The sequence below is a fragment of the Sebastes fasciatus genome, chromosome 20 (genome assembly GCF_043250625.1).
Source record: "Sebastes fasciatus isolate fSebFas1 chromosome 20, fSebFas1.pri, whole genome shotgun sequence".
Taxonomy (NCBI): domain Eukaryota; kingdom Metazoa; phylum Chordata; class Actinopteri; order Perciformes; family Sebastidae; genus Sebastes; species Sebastes fasciatus.
This window is the reverse complement of record NC_133814.1, coordinates 12,815,182-12,834,483: the sequence shown is the minus strand read 5'-3', so window position 1 is coordinate 12,834,483 and position 19,302 is coordinate 12,815,182. Positions and strand designations below refer to the sequence as shown.

At 39.6% G+C, this 19,302-nt stretch overlaps 1 protein-coding gene across 3 annotated transcripts in view; it reads left to right on the top strand.

Moving 5' to 3' along the window:
* The first annotated feature begins 328 nt into the window (after positions 1 to 328).
* Positions 329 to 19,302, top strand: part of LOC141758540 (myosin-binding protein C, fast-type-like) — a 26,175-nt gene continuing 7,201 nt past the window's right edge. The window contains exons 1-15 of one of the 3 annotated variants that reach the window (XM_074620073.1): positions 438 to 574; positions 5,938 to 5,955; positions 7,638 to 7,661; positions 8,498 to 8,521; positions 8,656 to 8,676; positions 14,482 to 14,550; positions 14,642 to 14,790; positions 14,876 to 14,993; positions 15,105 to 15,156; positions 15,389 to 15,448; positions 15,553 to 15,716; positions 15,954 to 16,086; positions 17,938 to 18,062; positions 18,182 to 18,287; positions 18,873 to 19,042. In XM_074620073.1, the coding sequence (XP_074476174.1) occupies positions 553 to 574; positions 5,938 to 5,955; positions 7,638 to 7,661; positions 8,498 to 8,521; positions 8,656 to 8,676; positions 14,482 to 14,550; positions 14,642 to 14,790; positions 14,876 to 14,993; positions 15,105 to 15,156; positions 15,389 to 15,448; positions 15,553 to 15,716; positions 15,954 to 16,086; positions 17,938 to 18,062; positions 18,182 to 18,287; positions 18,873 to 19,042 (1,255 nt within the window). In that variant the 5' untranslated portion in view covers positions 438 to 552. Of the gene's footprint in view, positions 575 to 5,937; positions 5,956 to 7,637; positions 7,662 to 8,497; positions 8,522 to 8,655; positions 8,677 to 14,481; positions 14,551 to 14,641; positions 14,791 to 14,875; positions 14,994 to 15,104; positions 15,157 to 15,388; positions 15,449 to 15,552; positions 15,717 to 15,953; positions 16,087 to 17,937; positions 18,063 to 18,181; positions 18,288 to 18,872; positions 19,043 to 19,302 lie in introns of all 3 variants that reach the window. The other 2 variants (XM_074620074.1, XM_074620075.1) reach the window with 2 other exon arrangements.

Sequence of the window (19,302 nt, the reverse complement as noted above, 5' to 3'; positions counted from 1 at the left end):
ATAAGTTGCCTTTCAAATACTTGTCTGTGTCTACCTTATTTTAGATTCACTTCTACAGCCATTGCAGCACATCTAGAGTAGTATCAAGTGAAACAAACCACAAAAACCACTTGCAAATCCTGCTCTTAATGTGGGTCATAAGAGGTGATGATAAAAACATTAGTGTAAGTAGGCGTTACATTGTAGGCACTAGATAAAGTGTCAAAATTGAGGTACCTGTTGATCATCTCAGTGTATTCTGTATTTCTGCAGCAAACATTAGAGCTCAACAGGTTTAGTCAGTCCATTAATCTAAACATAAATGTGTAATATCCCTTTCGCCACCACTTAACCCTTTAGTCTCTCTACCTTATCACACTCTCTCTCTGAGTGCATCCCTTTTTGAACTCCTTAAGGGTGTCCTCTGTGCTCCTCGCTCACTGGAAGGGGTGTGGGTGACTTGAGTGCCAGGAGAGCTTTGAATAACAGAGAGAGAGAGAGGGGAGAAATAAAAGGAATAAGCACCACCAGCCCTCAGTCTTCTAGCAGCAAAGCAAAGACACAGGAATAACCATGCCTGAGCCAGTCCCTGCAGGTATGCAGATACTTTTTGTGAAAGCATAATTCATTGTAATTAGTTTGGAGATTGGGTTTGCAGTGGTAATGTTGATGCTTGGGTTGCCTGGTTTGGTTTGAGGTGTTTGGTGTATTTGCTTATTTAATACTTATATATCTGAGGATGTGGCAGAAATTGATGGATTGTATAAAATGTCAGATTTTTGTGTTTTGGTAAATGTCTAAGATCAATTCATATACTTATGCATTTATATTAAGTAAAGTGTGTGATAAAAAAAAGAATAAAATGATCTGATTAAAAAAGTACATATATTTGGTTTTTAAGAGATTAGATGTACTTGGAGAAGAGCATGATGCCTGCTGTTATGGTGTAAGATACAAACAGATGACAAAATGTGGTCAAGATGAAAGTGGATTAGTTTAATGTTCAGTTTAATGTACTGGGGAGGCAAGATGAGCTTCAGGTCATCAAGTTAAACCCCATGCGACCCACATTAGTTGTTTACTGCAAAGGAAAACAAAAAATATCAGATGACCTAATCGCGACGCTTACAGTAACTGAAACGTGTTCAATTTCATTTTGCAGACAGTTTCGCACAAGACTTCCTAATTTGGGAGCAGACTTCATGCACAGCGTGACAAAAGCTAGACATAATAAAATGCTTTTTTTAAAGTAAAATTCGATTTTTTTTCCCCCGACATAACATTAAATTAAAAAGTATGTATCAAAATGACAATGAACCAAAATATTTTAAAATATGATTTAAAAATATCCAAAAGCGTTATTTTAGAATTCTTATAAGACTGTTTTACTCGTCCCTTGCTGCTAAAGAGTCACCTAGAGGCATTTAAATTAGTTGCTAAACAGATTGGGCATCTTGTGAAGATACACATTCTGCCTCTTTGGCTCCTTGTTGTTATCCGTCCAAAAAGAATATTCCAAAGGTCATAAATAATCACGTAAGCGGCTGCTATGACATCATCAGTATGTTATGACATCAGCCCAGAGAGAGCGCCATCTCGCTGACTGAACTGTAAAGCTTCCACAAACAGTTGTGGTAAAGTTAACTACAGCAGGTACAGCAGGTTCATAGGTAAACACGGCTGCCTGCAGCGATATCATGTGTGTCAGTCTGCGCTGTGTGGAGGGCCAGCTTATGTTTCATGCTAGCTCCTGTCACTGACTTGCTTCATGTACTTTACAGTCGTTAAGATTATAATCACTTTTAATACGATATTCACAGTGGAAATTTTTTTATTAGGTTACTTTGACTTTCTTTCTTTCATCTTTCCTGAATTACCACATGGAAGTGTTTGACACTTTTTTAGCAAAAGCCAACATCAGTAAGCAAATAAACATTTAAACAATTACACTAACCCTGACCCTAAAACCTGTATTATCATAGAAATATAAAAATGTAATATTAATAATTAAAAAAAAGAATACTGGCACACAATACAAAGTCAAAGTTTGATTTCATATTATTTTTCTTTTTTCTTTTTAAGATAAAAAAAATATATATATAAAATAAAGCTTGCTGCTGAAAATCTGTTTAAATATATTTTGGTCCCCGACAAAACTCCCATTTGGCACCCTAGGGTGAATGCTACTTTCTCATAAATAGTTGGCTGTCCTTTGTGGAGCCGCCCGTCCTCCACTTTGACCCTGTCTGGCTCTAAATCACTGCAGTGGCAGAAACCTAAGATAAGTCACTGTCACGGTGGAGGGGTCCGTAAGAGGAGTTGAGTTTTACAGTCTAAGATTGTGGGAAGAGTGTCGAGCCTTTTTCAAACCCATCCATCTAATTTCTACACTGGCCGTGCTGTGACAGTGAATATAACAGGCTTTGCTGGACTTGGTAGCACGTTGATTGTAATTCTACTGGGCACTATTTGGTTCTTTTTCTCTGTATCCGTCCCTGGGATAATCTTTTTACAGATCTAAGCTAGGCCCTTTTTTATTTTTATCCCAGCAACTTAGCCAGGCACTACATTTATTCACCATATACAGCCGCGGAGTTAATCCGTGTAATATGGATACGATCACACTTTCCTTAGTGTATGTCTGCACCTCCCACCGCTCTGTCATTCCAAGCCTGCAAAGCTTTGCACATGGGGGTCAAATAACCAGCCGCTGGGACGACTCTGTGCGTCTTACTACAATCCTATGAAACACAAGTGGTATAATTTTTCCGCCTTAACTTACAGTCTAACACCACTTATTTTCCCACTCTATGAATTATTTCTCTATTTACGCACCAGATGATTTGAAAAACGTTTTCTGTGATGCTTCACTGAAAAGACAGACCCCCCCCCCTCAGCTAACAGCTAAAAATACTCCGCAATAACCCCTGACCTATTCCACTGTTTTTTTATTCCTCATAGAGTTTCACGCACCCAAGCGTATCAGATTGTGTTATAAGCCTTGTGCAGTTCCATCTTAGATAAATCATTGCATGTATGTGATCTAACACTTCCAACCAGAAAGTTCCCTCATGGTCAGCAGGCCTGATGCCCCCTCCTGAATGTGATGCTGCCCTAACTCAATCAAGCTCATGACAGTTTACTAGTCAGTGGTTAGAAGTGACGGTATGAATCATGGTCGCAATATCTTTCATCATTGTGACCTGATGAAACACTATATAGAACCAAAGTTGAACCAAGACTGCTCTGTGAAGTTTATCCAATGCCCTAAATAACGCTGTTCATGTTTCTGAGGATACAAAACCCATGACATGAAATGATGAAATAATGAAGTTTCTCTAGGATAATAAACCAAGGTACAATCTGAGATGTAAAATATATACAGAAAAGCCCATCACCAAAAATCAAACAATACTGGAAGCTAGTTCCTACCTGCTGTCACCGCGACATTGATTGACACGTCTTTTACTACTTTTTGAATAATGGGTGGTTGAGAGACACAAAATACCAGTTTTACACCTGTAACTCACACCTATCAATACCTTAATTAAGGTGCCTTGAAACACTTTTTAAAACTGATAAGCCATCGCGACCCACTTCACAAAAGGCCTTACCTTTAAATCGCAACAATTTGTATTATCAGGTGATTATACACTAAAGAAAACATACTTATTAATATTATATTCCATTTCTGCAAATAGATCCCCCTAATTGTTACACACTGGTACTTTAAAAGACTATGGAAGAAATTCTGCAAATGTATTTGGCGACCTTAATAAAACCTCCTGCGACCCACCTGTTGGTCCCAAACCATCTTTGGGAACGACTGCCTTAAAATACTTTCAGTTTACAAGGTAAAGAAAAAATGGATTGGCCCTTAAAACCTCCTATCATTAGTAAATAAATATCAAGATGTAATTTTAAATACAAAGATTGTGTTAATTTGTTATTAAATATATCCCACAGCTGAGCCTACATTATCACTTTCTTTATTCAAATCGGAGACAATAGTGCATGAAAATTAAATAATTGGTCTATAAAAACATAATGCCAGTTTTACGTCAATAGGAGGTTCACACTCAGTATTGTCCTGTGTATCAATTAAAACCACACACTACAAACAGTTTCTTATGGCGGATCAAAACTATGAAATCGTGTCCTGCTTAGACATCTTCATAAACTTTGTTGTCTAAGGACACCCAGTCATCTTCAAAGGTTTGATAAGGTCAGGTGTCCCCATACTGTTTTTTATGTCTGGGTCATTGCACACACTGTAAATCACGCTGTCAGTGGTAAACACGGAGAGGTAAACAGTGTGAGGTGAAGACCCGCAGTACCTAAACTGACCTCGAAAAAAATATTAAAGATAGAGGAACCACAAACACTACAAACATATGCTTAACTCATTATGCTTCCATAAATAAACCAATGGTAACTGTAGACAAATACAGTATATAATACTACAGAGAGCCTGTTTACATACACTAGCAACAAATTAAGGGACAAAATAAAAGAAAGAAATCTCCCCGAAGGAAACAAACAAACAAAAAACAAGCATATCTACTATTTATACAGCTACAACAACTCTGACAACTTTGCCAATACATGAAACTACAGACAGTCTCTGTAGGGGACATTTAAGCAGCTGTTCAGAAGTTGATTACCCCACTTTATCACAAACTTGTTGAAGATAATCAAGATTCTCACCCCAAGTGGATTGAGTTAGCAGATGCTGATGCAGATTTACGCTCGATGCAGGTGTTAAATCCTCTCACGGGAAGTGTGAATTATTTGCACCAAAGTCTTAGAGTTTTCAAATTTTCTTTTTTTGTACAGACAAAGTAGCAAGCTTTGTTAATCTTTTGTTACTTAGAGCTCGGAGATATATTCTAACTGTTATGTAAGAAGTCATATGGGTTAAACGCAGCTGTACAAAAATGCGTTTAGCCCATTTTGCTAATGCAAACAGCTGATATCTTTTTAGCATTGTATTTAATGCTAATAAGATATCAGCTGTTTGCATGACGGACCCGGGTGAGCCAAGTCTTTCTACACTGCTGTATGAGAAAGGATAAATAATACGTTATGTGCATTACGACAGAACAGAGACAAAATAATAATTATAATTCTCTAACAGCCAAGTCAATACAATGTAACTTTGTGACAGCTATTTTAGCACGTAATTTAAGACAAACCCTAAGTGACCAGTAAAGCAAGCAAGGTCAAGTGGGTTGACTATTCAAGGAAACTGTGCACAACTTTAAAGAACGTGGCATGACTTCAGGAAGGTCACAAGACACCGTCCCTGGCCTTTAGCAGCAACTGGCCCCAAGGGAGACACTTGAGGAGTCGGGTAAATTATATGTCTCTATTTCCGTTGAGAATTTCCTTTTACCAGATTTAGGCCTCAACAATTACACCCACAGCGCTCTGCACTTCAATTAAATTGACTGTTTGTCATCCTCTACAGCTCCACTTTGGCCTTAGGAACATCTCTTGCCAATCGGCAAAGATGGTGCCGTAAATTTATAAAAATAAGATGGTGATGATATGATCCTCAAGTTACAGAAATCTAGGTCAAGATATCAGTTTTAAAGATTTGTGCCAGATGTTACGCCGCTTAAAAGAAATTTTGAAGATGGTCATTTTACAGAATGTATCCCCTTACGTGGTAGGTAGTATTTTATATTCATGGTCCAAGATTAATGGCTTCGCCATAAAATCAGATATACTCGTAACATTCCTGAAATATCCATTTTACATAAAGCCATCAGTTTCAGACAAACATTCAGTTAGATGTCATAGAGAAAATATGGTTCAGGATCCATCATCGCTCAAAATTATTTAAGATATCAACCCAAATTACGTTAAATGGATATATTGTTATTATGTCTAATGTATGTGTACATGTATACAAACAAAGTTTCTAATCATCTTCTTTTTCTGTTTAATTCTCAGATAAGCCGGAGGGGCAGGGTAAGTCGGATGCATCACACTGACTCGATTATAGCTCTCACATTTCCACTTTTGTTCACATATCATGTCAACTGGCCGTGTCAAGCAAACGCAGGCTCTGACTTCTGAGGGAGTGTAATCAACCTGTTCTCACTCGCAACACGTAAAATATAATCTGTAATCAAATACAGACACTTGGCCAGTGGCCATCGGCGTCTGATGCCGACGCACCGAGGCACCCTTTAACGTCTGTATGAGACGCACCGGGCTTTCAACTACATCCAATGTAAACCCATTCGTGTAATCATTAGATGATCAGAGCATATGACGTAGTATGAAAAGCGAGAAAAAACACTTAGGGAGGAGGTCGGGGTGGTCAAACAAACATAGACTTTCACCTAGGAGACCACGGTGTGAAACCAGGTCAACGTTGACATATTTTACCATAATTTTAAGCGAATTTAATATTTAATCGCGATTAATCGCATTATTGTCCATGATTAATCGCAAATTATTCGCACATTTTTATCTGTTCAAAACGTACCTTAAAGGGAGATTTCTCAAGTATTTAATACTCTTATCAACATGGGAGTGGGCAAATACGCTTGCTTCATACAAATGTATGTATATATTTTTTATTAACACAAAACAATGACAAATATTGTACAGAAACCCTCACAGGTGCTGCATTTAGCATAAAAATATGCTCAAATCATAACACCGCAAACTCAAGCCCAACAACAGCTGTCAGTGTGTCAGGGTGCTGACTTGACTATGACTTGCCACAAACTGTATGTGATTATCATAAAATGGGCATGTCTAAAAAGGGGAGACTTGTAGGTACCCATAGAACCCATTTTCATTCACATATCTTGAGGTCAGAGGTCAGGGGACCCCTTTGAAAATGGCTATGCCAGTTTTTCCTTGCCAAAATTTTGCGTAAATTTGGAGCGTTATTTAGCCTCCTTCACGACAAGCTAGTATGACATTATTGGTAACAGTGATTTCCCTAGGTTTTTTTTGTATCTTCACTCTAGCTTCAAAACTGAGCCCGCTACAACCTAAAAATCTAAATCTAAAAAATGAATGCGATAAAGAAATTAGTGGCATTAAAACAAATTTGCGTTAACGCATTATTATCGCATTAACTTTGACAGCCCTAGAAAAAGACACTATGCATGTAATGAGCGTAAACTGTACATTTCCTGTGACACTTAATGAGCTGAAATTGACATGCTGCCCCTGACATGCCAAAACTGATACTAGAGGGGTACCTAGAGCGGTATAGTTTGAGCCAGCCACTGATCAAGCTGCTGTATTTGATGAGTTGGGAGTGAGAATATGTTGATGTAATCAGCATGCACCAATTCTTTATTTATGAACTTTGAATTTTATTCATGTATGCCAGCATGCTATGTATGTTTCTATGTTTGTACCTTCAGGCATTTTCACCGAGAATATGTTGTACTGTACATTATCAGATTACTGAAGCTGTTTACTCAACTGTCTTCAAATGATGTAAAATCACAGACCGCACTATGAGAAAAAAATGCTTTGGTTTTCGCAAGCCATTTTTGAGTGTGGTCGTGTGATACAGGTCTGGATTTAATGTGTGATACAATCAGTTTGATGTATTAAATGTGTTTTCCAAATGAGCTACCACGGTATTACTGCCATGTCTAACAAAAATCCACTAATTTTAGCCCCAGAGGAGCCGACTGAAGTGGGTGAGGGACAATGATCTTCTTTTCTCCCCCCTTTTTTGCGACTTTGAGTGATTCAGTGCATTCAAACAGTGTTAATGTGAGACATGGAGTGGGTTTGAGTTGAGTGTTTTGCATTTGAGCTAATCAGTCAGGGTAATTATCTGAATAATACAGAACAAGTGGTTTTGCTATACATAATAAGTTGAGCAATTATGGAGTCAAGACGATAGGCCTATAAGTCAATCACATCATATGAGACAACATGAAGCCGCTGAAGGGGGGTAATGCAATTATTATGCCACTTTGATTCAGCCCGTTTGCATTTCAGCTAGCCCTCAGCATGCGTCACACGTGAAACTACATCTCGATTGTGTGGTAACAGATTTTATTTCCTCGATTGTATTGTAATACGCCAAGTGATGTCACGCACTCTGCACACTCTGTACGTCATGTGTATCCCAGCATCATGTGAATCCATTTCTTTCTGTTTTGTTGTCGTGTGTTGATGACCAGTCTAATGGGAATTAATGTTCTTGTTTCCTTTTTGGTGTTGTTGAACCTGATTTGGAGTTGTTTAGCATGTTGGACTACAGAAACGATCCATATGTATGAGGCAGACAAGACGAGCCATCTGCTTGGATTTTAATATACACTGACTGACTGCAACTGGATGCATTTTCCACATCTGTGAACTCTCACAATGACTTCTGGGTTACATTTTGCTGCAGGCATGTGAAGTGTTCTCCCCGTTTATGTGTTTTGGTTGAGGCTATTCGGAGATGTTCCCAAACTGAATGTTGTCCAGGTCTCATCATCTTTCTGTTTCCAATCACCTAACCATGATTTTTATTTGCCAGCTGAGCCGCAGCCAGAGATAGATGGTAGGCACCTCTTAGTGTTGGGAAATAATATACACTTTCAATTGACTTTCTCCTCAGCTTCCTCAATTATGACTAGAACTAGTGAATAATTACAGTATATATATTGGTAGCTAACTTTTATTCATTTCCCTTAGATGAACTCCCTGCAGACGGAGGTAAGATAGAATCCTGTGCATCGAATTTTCAGGTTTAATATGTCCGTCTACATAATCCATCTAATGTATTCACATATACGTGCATAGATGTGCCACTCAGTGTGAAAATTAGAGTATCTGCATGAGGGTTGTATCTTTCAGGTTGGTCTCCAGGTGACTTGAGTAACGTGTCGTTATGTATTTTTGAACACTCAAAAAATGCATGAATTCATATGCAAATTTAATGTCTTTTATTCAAATTAAAAATAATAAATATTCTAATCAATGATTGCTATGCTGCTACGTCATAAATAACAGACTATAGTTCACATTGAATGCCCTACGTTGTGTGTCATCACAGGACTGATATATACATATACTGTAAAGTATATGGTGAGGTATGTGTGACTTTAGCCTTTGGTTTGGTTTTACAGTAGGTGCAATAGGCTTGTAGTGCATTGTTGTATTTCCAGGTACAGTAAACAAGCATATAATGTATTTTAAGTTTTGGTTTCTGTGTTTCTACTGTAAGTGTTGTATGTGTGTTCTTGTTATCTATGTATATATTTATTATTGCATGCAGTAACACTAAAAGGAAAACACTTCTGTTGCAACTGTACGTCATCTCTTGTGCAACAAGAAGCATTTGCTTCCTAGCTGCTTTTTTTCAGTTAAGTTTGCTTCCTTGTCTGCAACAGATTCAGAAGCTGATGGGGATGGTAAGGAAAGAGCGACATTTTAGTGGCGTGTCCCTTGATAATTTACTTTTGCCCTTCCAAAAGTATGGTTTGAGTGTTTATAACATTATGTATATTTTTTTGTATTATGTGCAAGTCGAGACGTCACATAATATATGAAGTGTTACGTGGACCTGGGTCTATCTTATTATTTGAAATCTTTTGGACTACTTCAATTTGGACTGAAATTACGGCATGAAAAGTTGTTCAAATGGCTTTTTACTTTTTTGCTTTTTTAATTAGCTGGTTTCCATAGTTGAAAGCCTTCTTTGGCTTTTGTGAAAACACGGTTCCTACTTTGTTCTGTAGAGAACTATTACATTTTCTTTAAATTGTTGACTTACTATTACCGAAGACAAGTTGTATTGTTTAAAAAAAATCTTTCTCTGCTGTGGTTTGCCACAGGGCTGCTAGCGAGATCCTAAATGTAAAATGTAACATAAGTATGCAGGCTGGCTCCGCTGGCTTCAGCCCTCATATCTTACAGATCCCATGAAAATCCCTGCTAAAAATCCCCCTCAGAGCTTGCAGCTTCTTGCAGCTCTGCAGTAGTTGCCCTCAGAATAAGCCACACCTCAGGCCTACAACTCACCAGATCCTTGGCTGTGTCAAAGAGGAAAAAAAGAAGCTCTCATTTACAGCTTATTGCGTGATGCTATCCTTGTCACATTCACATGTGTCCTCTACCGCTGGTACACCTCACTGACAAATTATGCTGTTTATGTTCTTTTAAAAATTCAGCATTTGTTTCCCCGCGTGAAGAGTGCTGCCAATGCCATACCATCTGTGAGCTATGATACCAGCTCTCTTTTGCCTCTGTCCCTCTGGCAATTTAAACAATGAGAGTGGAAACACAGCTGTGCTTTCTGTGTGTAACAGTCATCGTGGAACAATGGCAGCTGTTGCTGTTAACATACCAAGTGTCATTTGATTAGATGACACTTTTATTAACATTATGCCATACTGGGCAAGCAGTGAGGTCATCCAAGATATCATAGTCAGCACATCAAAGTCGATGCCGCCAAACTGCACAAGGAAAAGACATACTGGGTCATGTCTCATCCTTTATCTGAAGGCCAAAGGCCTGTAGATGGTTTACTAACTAAACCATGGTTGTGTATCACAGCCATGCAGTGTGATTCATAAGTCAGCTGTCCAAAAATGTTGGGATTGCACCACAACAAATTCAAGAGCTTTTATTCATGTTACAAAGCTGTCCTTGTCTGCCATGGTCTTTCAGGGACACAGCTCCCAAAGCGATGCATTGGATGCTCTATCTGGACTGATTAAGGCTAGATCAGATTGGAGAAAGGGTTAAGCCACCCGCACATGATCAGCAGTAAAATCGCTCTGCGCTGACTGTGCCATTGTTTTCCTGTGGGAAGGGCAGTGCCGCCCGACTGGAAGCGCTAACTTGGCGCTTTCCACCGAGCGCTGCGCTCAAAGTTCTAATTATTTCAACTTTTACCTCGGTTGACGCTGACCTTTCAAAGCGCAACCGATGTGATAACAGCTGCAACTCTTGTTGTTGCCTTGAAACTGTGAATGGCATTCCTTGCACTCTTTTTGGTGACATATTATACTTGCTTTTCCCCACTTTGGACACCTGAGATTTGACCAGAGGCGGTAGTGCCAACTGACAAGTCGCAGTCGCTGAAATATGGCCTGCCGAGCGAACAGAGAGGTCAAGCAGCCGGGGTGGGTAAGGTCAATAAATGTTAAGTTTGGTTACTGCCCTGGATGTCACGTCATCCATAAATTCCCTGTGGAATGAGTCCTGTGATGTTGCCCAGAAAGGGAAGAAAGGTATACTGTTCTGCAGATGTTCCTGACGGAGCTCAGCATAAGCTGCGACACATATAGTGGCAAGAAAAGACAAGCACGGTGGCAGAGCATGATTAGAGGAAAACTGGAGCATGAAACAAAGAAGGAAAAGAGCTCAGCAAGTGGAAACTCTGCACAATAGAAACACCTTGTGGTTGTCACTATCAGCCATGTGCCTCCCACAGCGGGAGCAGGGTTTCTCTTTTGGCAAGCTAGGTTTAGCAAAATGCAAATTTTACATGGTGAGGAGATTTAATTCAACATTTTAGCAAGTTGGTAGCAGCATGGCTAGCACGCTAGGTTTAATCCAAAAACGGCAGCTGAGGAAAGTTCAGAGGGAAACCTGAGGAGACTTTTCTTTGGTCAGCCTGGTCTAGATGGCACGCCATCCATGTCCAATTTTAGCTGTGAGAACAGATACAAAAACTAAACTACCATTTACCTTAGTTCAATGAAATCATGGTGAGTTACTCTTGGGATATGATTTGAATGACAAAAAATCATATATACACCGTGTGGGAGGACATTTTTACTTTACAGTATACACAGAAGCCATTGGTGCTGGTTTGATTTTTCATGTTTACAGAGTGGGAATGGCACCACACTGAGATTGCCGACTGTGCGTCTATTGGAGTAGAATTTCTGTGTGGGAAGTGCTTATCATTCCAATGCTGTTTTTAAGGCCATACCCATGGGGGTATAGTGTGTGTGGGGAGGGATTATCATCACTTGGCCAACTGCGACTGTTTTTGGGGCACTTCTTGCACCAGTATTTGAAACGTTTTGAATGTTATAAGAGCATAAATGTACAGTTTGCCTAGAGTCGCATTCGTTTTAGGGTATCTTGAGAGGGAAATGCGACAAACTTTGATACAAATTATTGTATTCATAACATGTTGATGCCCTAAATAAAATTTTGTCACACTTCAGTGGTTTATTTAGGCGGCCTGGGGTGCACATCTGTATGGGGTAAAGTAATTGCCTCCTTTGAGACAAGCAGCCTTGCAATATCAGTCCAAAAGAAGTAATCATGGTGATTTCATTTATCACGAGTTTGGTGATTAAAAGTGCAGTAATCAATGCACTTGATTACTTTCAGCTTTGATTGATAACAGTCACGATTTTGATTCTGTTTTGGTTTGTATTCACGGTGTGATGTATTAATGTAATAATCACTCTGTAATTGCTGTTCACTTGCCTTGTTTTACCTCAAAGAGTTTACACCTACTTATGGTACAGTATAAACGCAAATGATTATACTTCCATCTGTTCAAAATGGGAATGTTTGTCTTTCCTAGCCGAAGCAAACCCCGCAGAGGAGGGTAAGGGCAAGCTGGAGGCACAGTGCGGGACTGTGACTATCTACTGCATGCTAATGTGACGTTTTGAAATGCAGATGTATGCGTCCTATGTGTTGTTATGTATCATCACGTCAAGTGAAGATGTCAACTGCTTGGATTTGTTAAGCCAAGTATAAACCGAGGGATTTTTTGAGTTTCTAAAACTAAGCAGGGACTTGCACTGTATAGTATGACTTCAATTAGATGCTAATGTTAAGTGGGAGTATGCATTGTTTACTGGTTTGCACCTTGAATGCTAAATCTTTGACATGGATAGCAAGTGCTGATGTATTAAGGTCAACAGGTGCTCTTGATCTTGCTAGAAGATTTATACTTAGCACAGTGAGAGTTCATTAAGACATTCTGGACCTTATAATTGGTTAGGAAACTTTGCTGAAGCGATTATGTGTCACTGGAACTTTTGCTTGCCTGAAAACATGAAAGACATCCACATTGCATTCTTGTTCTTGTATGTGTTTGGATCTGTGGACGTGGAGTGTTTTACTGGTCAGATGACTTTGTGTTCTGAAGCATTATATATGTTCAATGTCTCGTGTGCTGCAATTATTTTTGCTACTTTACATACAGGACAACATGGGGGAAAAAAAACTTAAAACAGAGTCCATAAAAAACTTTTTTTCATGTGAATGACTTACAAAGTAAAAACAAATATCGCTGCTCTACTGGCAATTTCCATACAGTACAGCACAGTAAGTTATTATACAGTCATTTATCTTTTACTGTTATGCAAAAGCCACAAAACAATAGCACATACTTCTAATTTGTCTCATTTGTCAAGAAAAAGCCAGAACATGGCTAATTGTGCTTAAAATCAAGTGTAAAACTGCAGGAAGTAATTACATTTGTGGTAAGAAAAACACTAAACACATTTGTTAGGAAGATAAGCCAAACAAACCCTAACTATACAATGATACAACTGCTTTTGTTATATAGTTATTATACAGCTTTAACAAAATGCTAATTTGTGATTTGACTGAACACAGAGCGCTACAAGAATGAGTTCAAAAACTCGGAAATGAGTTAGCATTTTCGCACTTCCGGTTCCCTCGTCTCGAAGTCAATGGGTTTTTTGAATGGGTTTTTAAGTTAGATGCCTGAAATAAGGTCTGTGGTTAACACAAGCTTAAGAGGTTTTACTGTTTTGTTCTACGATATATACGTGAATTTTGAAGCCTGTGTGTTTTAAAAAAGGAGGTTGCTAACAAGCGGCTAAATGAGACTGCTAAATTTCATCACGCCGGCACGTCCGCCTTTACAGTCTCGTTGTGTATACTCACGCTCATACGACCGTGGTGTAGTTAGTTTTTAGCCTAACGTTAGCTTTTTACTTCAAGTGATTGCATTTACGATGCAGTGGTGTACATTTGTGGAGATTATCTTACGGAACAAAACGTGTAAATATCATAAACGTTTGTTTGCCACAGTGCTTATTTTCTCCAATATTCCAAAACCCAATGGAAAAATCCCATTGGCTTTTTGTCGAGGGAACCCAGGGCGATGCTAACCTCAGGGTTGACCTACAAAAATATGTCATCCCTGCACCACTCTATTTGGTAATGATAATAACTTACAGTTACAGTTAAAATGCCACATTGTTTTTTTATGTCAATATGTTGTACATATAAGCTGTTTACTTGTCATACTTCCTCTTGTCTTTTAGTCCTTTTAGCCAGAATGGCTGGTGTTGGTTTATTATTTAGTGTTTGCTGTGTTTTTTATATTTAGGCCTACTGTATGTGCACAGTCTGTGTGATTCAGAATTTTTCATGGTTATTCGTAAAATCGTCTGAGCATTTCCCTGTGTCCTTTGCACTTCGGTTTGTTGCACACTGTGGATGTTACCAATGCCGTTGAAGGGCTTTTTTCCAGAGTAAGTGAACTAATTTCTTTCTCCTTCTTTTCAGAGCCCGGGTCGACCGAGCTCAGTGGGCTCTTCGTCGAGAAGCCACTAGAAAGTATAGCCGCTGTTGCAGGTTAGAAACGTCGTGAATAGATGGATGACAGAAAACGGTTGCAATCCATAACGTGTAACCTGATTACATAATTGCTGTTTGTGAATGGCAGGAGCGGATCTCACCATCATAGCCAAGGTTGACTCGACCACCCTGACAAGAAAACCCACCATGAAATGGCTGAAGGGCAAGTGGCTGGACCTTGGCAGCAAGGCTGGAAAACACATGCAGTTCAAAGAAACTTATGACAGGAATACTAAGGTTTGTGTTACACAGAAAATCTGATCCCCTTCCTTCAGAAATAATTAGGTAACTAAGAAGTAATTTACCCTTATCTCCCCTCCAGATCTATACTTATGAAATGAAGGTCATCAAAGTGGTCGCTGGAGATGCCGGTGGCTACAGGTGCGAGGTGACAGCAAAAGACAAGTGTGACAGCTCCCAATTTGAAATCTCTGTTGAGGGTGAGTGAAAACGGACCCTGGCCTGCTTAGGCTGCCACAGATTCCATACATGCTGATGTTTTGATCTGATCCAGCCCTAATGTGCGGTCTCTGCAACTTCTCTCGTTACAGCTGCACACCAGGAGGAGCAGCAGGCAGATATTTTGTCCTCCTTCAAGAGAGCGTAAGGGCACCTGGGCTTGCATTTCGGCCTGTCTCAGTAGTACATGAACGTGTGTGTGAATACACAAGAGGGAAAAAGCATGCATTAGACTATTTATAATGTCCGCGTGTGAATGTGTCTTTCAGCACAAGTGGTATATGACGTGGTATATAGCATGTCATGTCGGAAGGTATGCCTGATCTGGATTACACTGTATAGTTTGTATATTGTTTGTCTGTTTCCATGCACACAGGGATGCTGGAGAGGACGACGGAAGTCTGGATTTCAGTGCTCTGCTGAAAGCCGCTAAGAAGTGAGAAGCTGAGCGTTATTTGGTTTGCACACAATATGATTATTTCCTTAAAAAAACATTTTGCTTCTCCAGTACCGATTACATACATTTCCCTTGACTGACAGGCCAAAGAAAAAAGTGGAACCAGAGATCGACGTGTGGGAATTGCTTAAGAGTGCCCATCCGAGCGAATATGAGAAAATCGCCTTTGAGAATGGCATCACTGACCTGAGGGGCATGCTGAAACGACTGAAAAAGATGAAGGTCGTCGAGCCCAAGCATAGCGAGGGTAAGTCGGGTCAAGTAAGTTAAGGGAGGGGGAGAAGTGGAGGTGCGTTGAAGGCAATGAGTTAGGAGGTGAGATTTAACCTCTTGTCTACCTCAGGGGAGGTGGAGAGGGAAGCACAACAGGGGAGGGAAGTAGGCGAGAGAAAGGGCACCATGAAACCGGATACAGAAAATAAGAGGTTTTCATTAACTAATGAGTTGCTAATTCTTAATTTTTCTCTTTATGCCCGCAACCCAGCTTTCCTGACGAGGCTCGACTCTTGCTACTCAGTGGAAAAAGGCAAAAAGATTGTCCTGAGGTGTGAGGTGGTCGATCCCGACGTCCAGGTCAAATGGTTGAAGAACGGCCAGGAGATCAAACCCTCAGCCAAGTACATGCTTAAACGCATAACCACATGCACACACACTAATTATCCTTAGTTCACATAGACAGTTTAAGGGTGTGTTTTTTTTCACCGTGCTAAGCTCCATGCAAGACATTTACTTATTAGTCCGTGTTGGGCTGGATCAAATTAATCACCAAGCCTAGATGGACTTGACGGGCAGTGTTTTAAAAATACCAAGCTAAAATTATCTGTACCACAAACTCATGCTCAGAAACCATGCTGCCATCAACATGTTTTATTTTTAGGTGGTCATAAGGAGCTTCCCAGAGGGTTAAAGGACCAGTGTGTAAGATTTAGTGGCATCAAGTGGTGAGGTTGCAGATTGCTGCCAAAAGAATACCCCTTTCCTAAACCCCCACCACAAAGATTATTAGTTTCAAGTGATTATACACTAATGAAAATGTAACCACCTACACCTGTCACTGTAAAGATAGTTCAGAGCATCTAGGTAGGAGATAGAGGTTGAAATCAGTGAAAACAATGCTTAAATGTATTAAGTACCAAACTACCTGTCAAGTGCAGTAAGCAGTGTTTGGCAGTAACGTGCTACTCAGTAACGTATTACTATAATATTTGTACTTTCCCCAGTAATGAGTAGTGTAAGGGCTTACAACTTCCAAAACAATAATTATATTACAGTTATCAATCCAAGTAAAACTGTGTTACTGCATTACGAGAACAGGAGGCTTATGTCCTGTGAACGTGTGGCAGGTCAGTGCATCTTCGCACTGCATTGAGTTGTACTTTGATGACCTTTCAGGCGAATAACGGAGCTAACAGCTAACGTACGGAGGTTGCATTTAGTTTCAATATATGATACGTTCAAGCTCTATTCAGTAAGAGGCAGAGTGCAGCAAAACTATCGACCTATTTAAAGAGACAGTAACATAATACCAATCTAGGCTTAAACTAGCCTGTTTACAAAAACATAAAAATTAATATTATATTCCTTTTCTGCCAATAGATCCCCTTAAATCCTACACAGTGGTCTTTTAAGCAAGTCTCTGCCAGGGCATCTTATGCCTCATGTAAACCAATACAAGGAAAAAGCACATTATTTCACATGAGTTTGAAGGTCTGAATGTGAGAAAAATCTATGCCTCAGGTGAAAATGCATAAACAAAAATCTTAACATGGCTGCGGCAGCTAACGTGCTGACAGCATGGATGTATTAAAAGAACTGGATACAGCGTTGGAGCCGGGGCCCCGGTCATTCTTATGAGAGTTGCTCAGTGGCGCATGAAGCCTAAATGGCTCGACTTCCATCTGGAAAAGTACCCGGATCTTGGCGGAGTAGCGTCCGAGATGATTGGTGGAGTAGCGTCTGCTCGGTCACATGACTTGGTCCCAATGCGCTCCAGCCTCGGTCTGGGTCTCACTCACATGAACGGAGGAAGGGAAATAACTCTGGATTCAGCTGTTAGTGCGTTTTACAACTTTAAACACTTAATTTTTTAAATAAGAGCTATTAGAGTGTTCATACTGGGGAATTGATTCAGTTGGTCGGGAAGGCGTTATCAGCTGTAAAGCAGCCATGAGCTAGCCAGTGGGGCACGATCACATGCACAAACGTGAAAACATGCGCTAAAAGCATGCGTGGTCGGCTCGGCTATATCAACAAAGCAGAAAAGCTCGGATTACAACACACACAGAGGGAGAGCGACTTCATTCTCTGCTCAGGCAGACATTACTCTTCTTTATCTTTACATAGCAAATAGTTGTATTGTATAGAGAATCTTTAACTTAAGTTTTTCATGATCATTTGAGGACGTTTGTACTAAAACATGTCACTGAATTGATAAAGGAATACTTTTAATCTATTTGTCACTTTTCAAGGTACATTATGGAGTCACTCGGGAATGTCAGAACACTTACCATCAATAGGTCGACCCTGGCTGATGATGCTGCGTATGAGTGCGTGGTTGGCGACGACAAGTGTTTCACAGAGGTGTTTGTCAAAGGTGCAGCATCTTTTCTTTTTGACAGTTCGTCAGCAATAAAACTCTGACATAATTCATGTGACTTTGTAAAAAATCCTGCTGAATTCATGAATGTTAACGTCCCTCTCTGCTCTGCCCAGAGCCCCCTGTGACCATCACCAAGCTTATGGATGACTACCACGTGGTTGTTGGAGAGAGAGTGGAGTTTGAGATCGAGGTGTCGGAGGAGGGCGCCCACGTCATGTGGTCAGTATATCTGTAATTTAGCAATATATAGGCTTAATCAAGTTGGGGATGATTTCAGGCTTTAATTCAATGCAGAATTAAAGCAGACATTTGTACAACTCAACTAGTTCTAGAGAAAGTCTGTCTTTGTCACATAAAAATGTTTCATAGAAATTTAGACTCTTTTCATTGTGAAACTTTGCACAATGTGGCTTTGCAAATAGGTTATACATAAAGGTCGAAAGAACAAATAGATTAGTGAATGAATCAGTTAGCATGTGTTAGGGAAACCCTTTCAAATTATTACAAGAGTCTCTCTGAATGTGCCTGTGTGGATTTTATTGGCCCATTGGAGATGTTTATCAGTTAGTGTGTGTGATTTCATTTCACAGATGAAAACATACAGTAGTATCTTTTATATAGTTCACCAAGCACAGACTTTTATTAATTTCCCATTGATGAATGCATTCATATTTCCCCAAACATTTATTTTAGCACTCACTGAATATTCACATCAGACTCATGCTCACTGTTACTATATTTAGTATTAAACATTTAGCAGTGATGTGTTTCAAAGAGATGTGCTCATTTTCTTTTATCGTCCAGGTACTTTGAGGACATAGAGCTTCACAAAGACAAGGAATCCGCGAAGTATCGTTTCAAGAAGGATGGAAAGAAGCACACGCTCATCATCCAGGAGGCCACGCTGGATGACATTGGAATGTACCATGCCTGGACAAATGGGGGGCATACCAAAGGAGAGCTGGAGGTGGAAGGTACCACTGGAAAATATTATATTCTAATTTGTTTTTTTAATTAATTTTCCCTTTTTTTTCATTTCTTTTGTAAAGAATCAGATTACAGATTTTATTTTATATAGATTTATTATATTTAGTCTGGATTTTCTGTCATTTAAATGCAGTGCTGACGATGCAGCTGAATTTAACTGCTAGCCCGAGGGCTTAACGCCTCTCTTTACAAACAAACTAACAACTCATGGCAGTGGGTGTCAAGATGTTGCCGTCATGAACCTTAT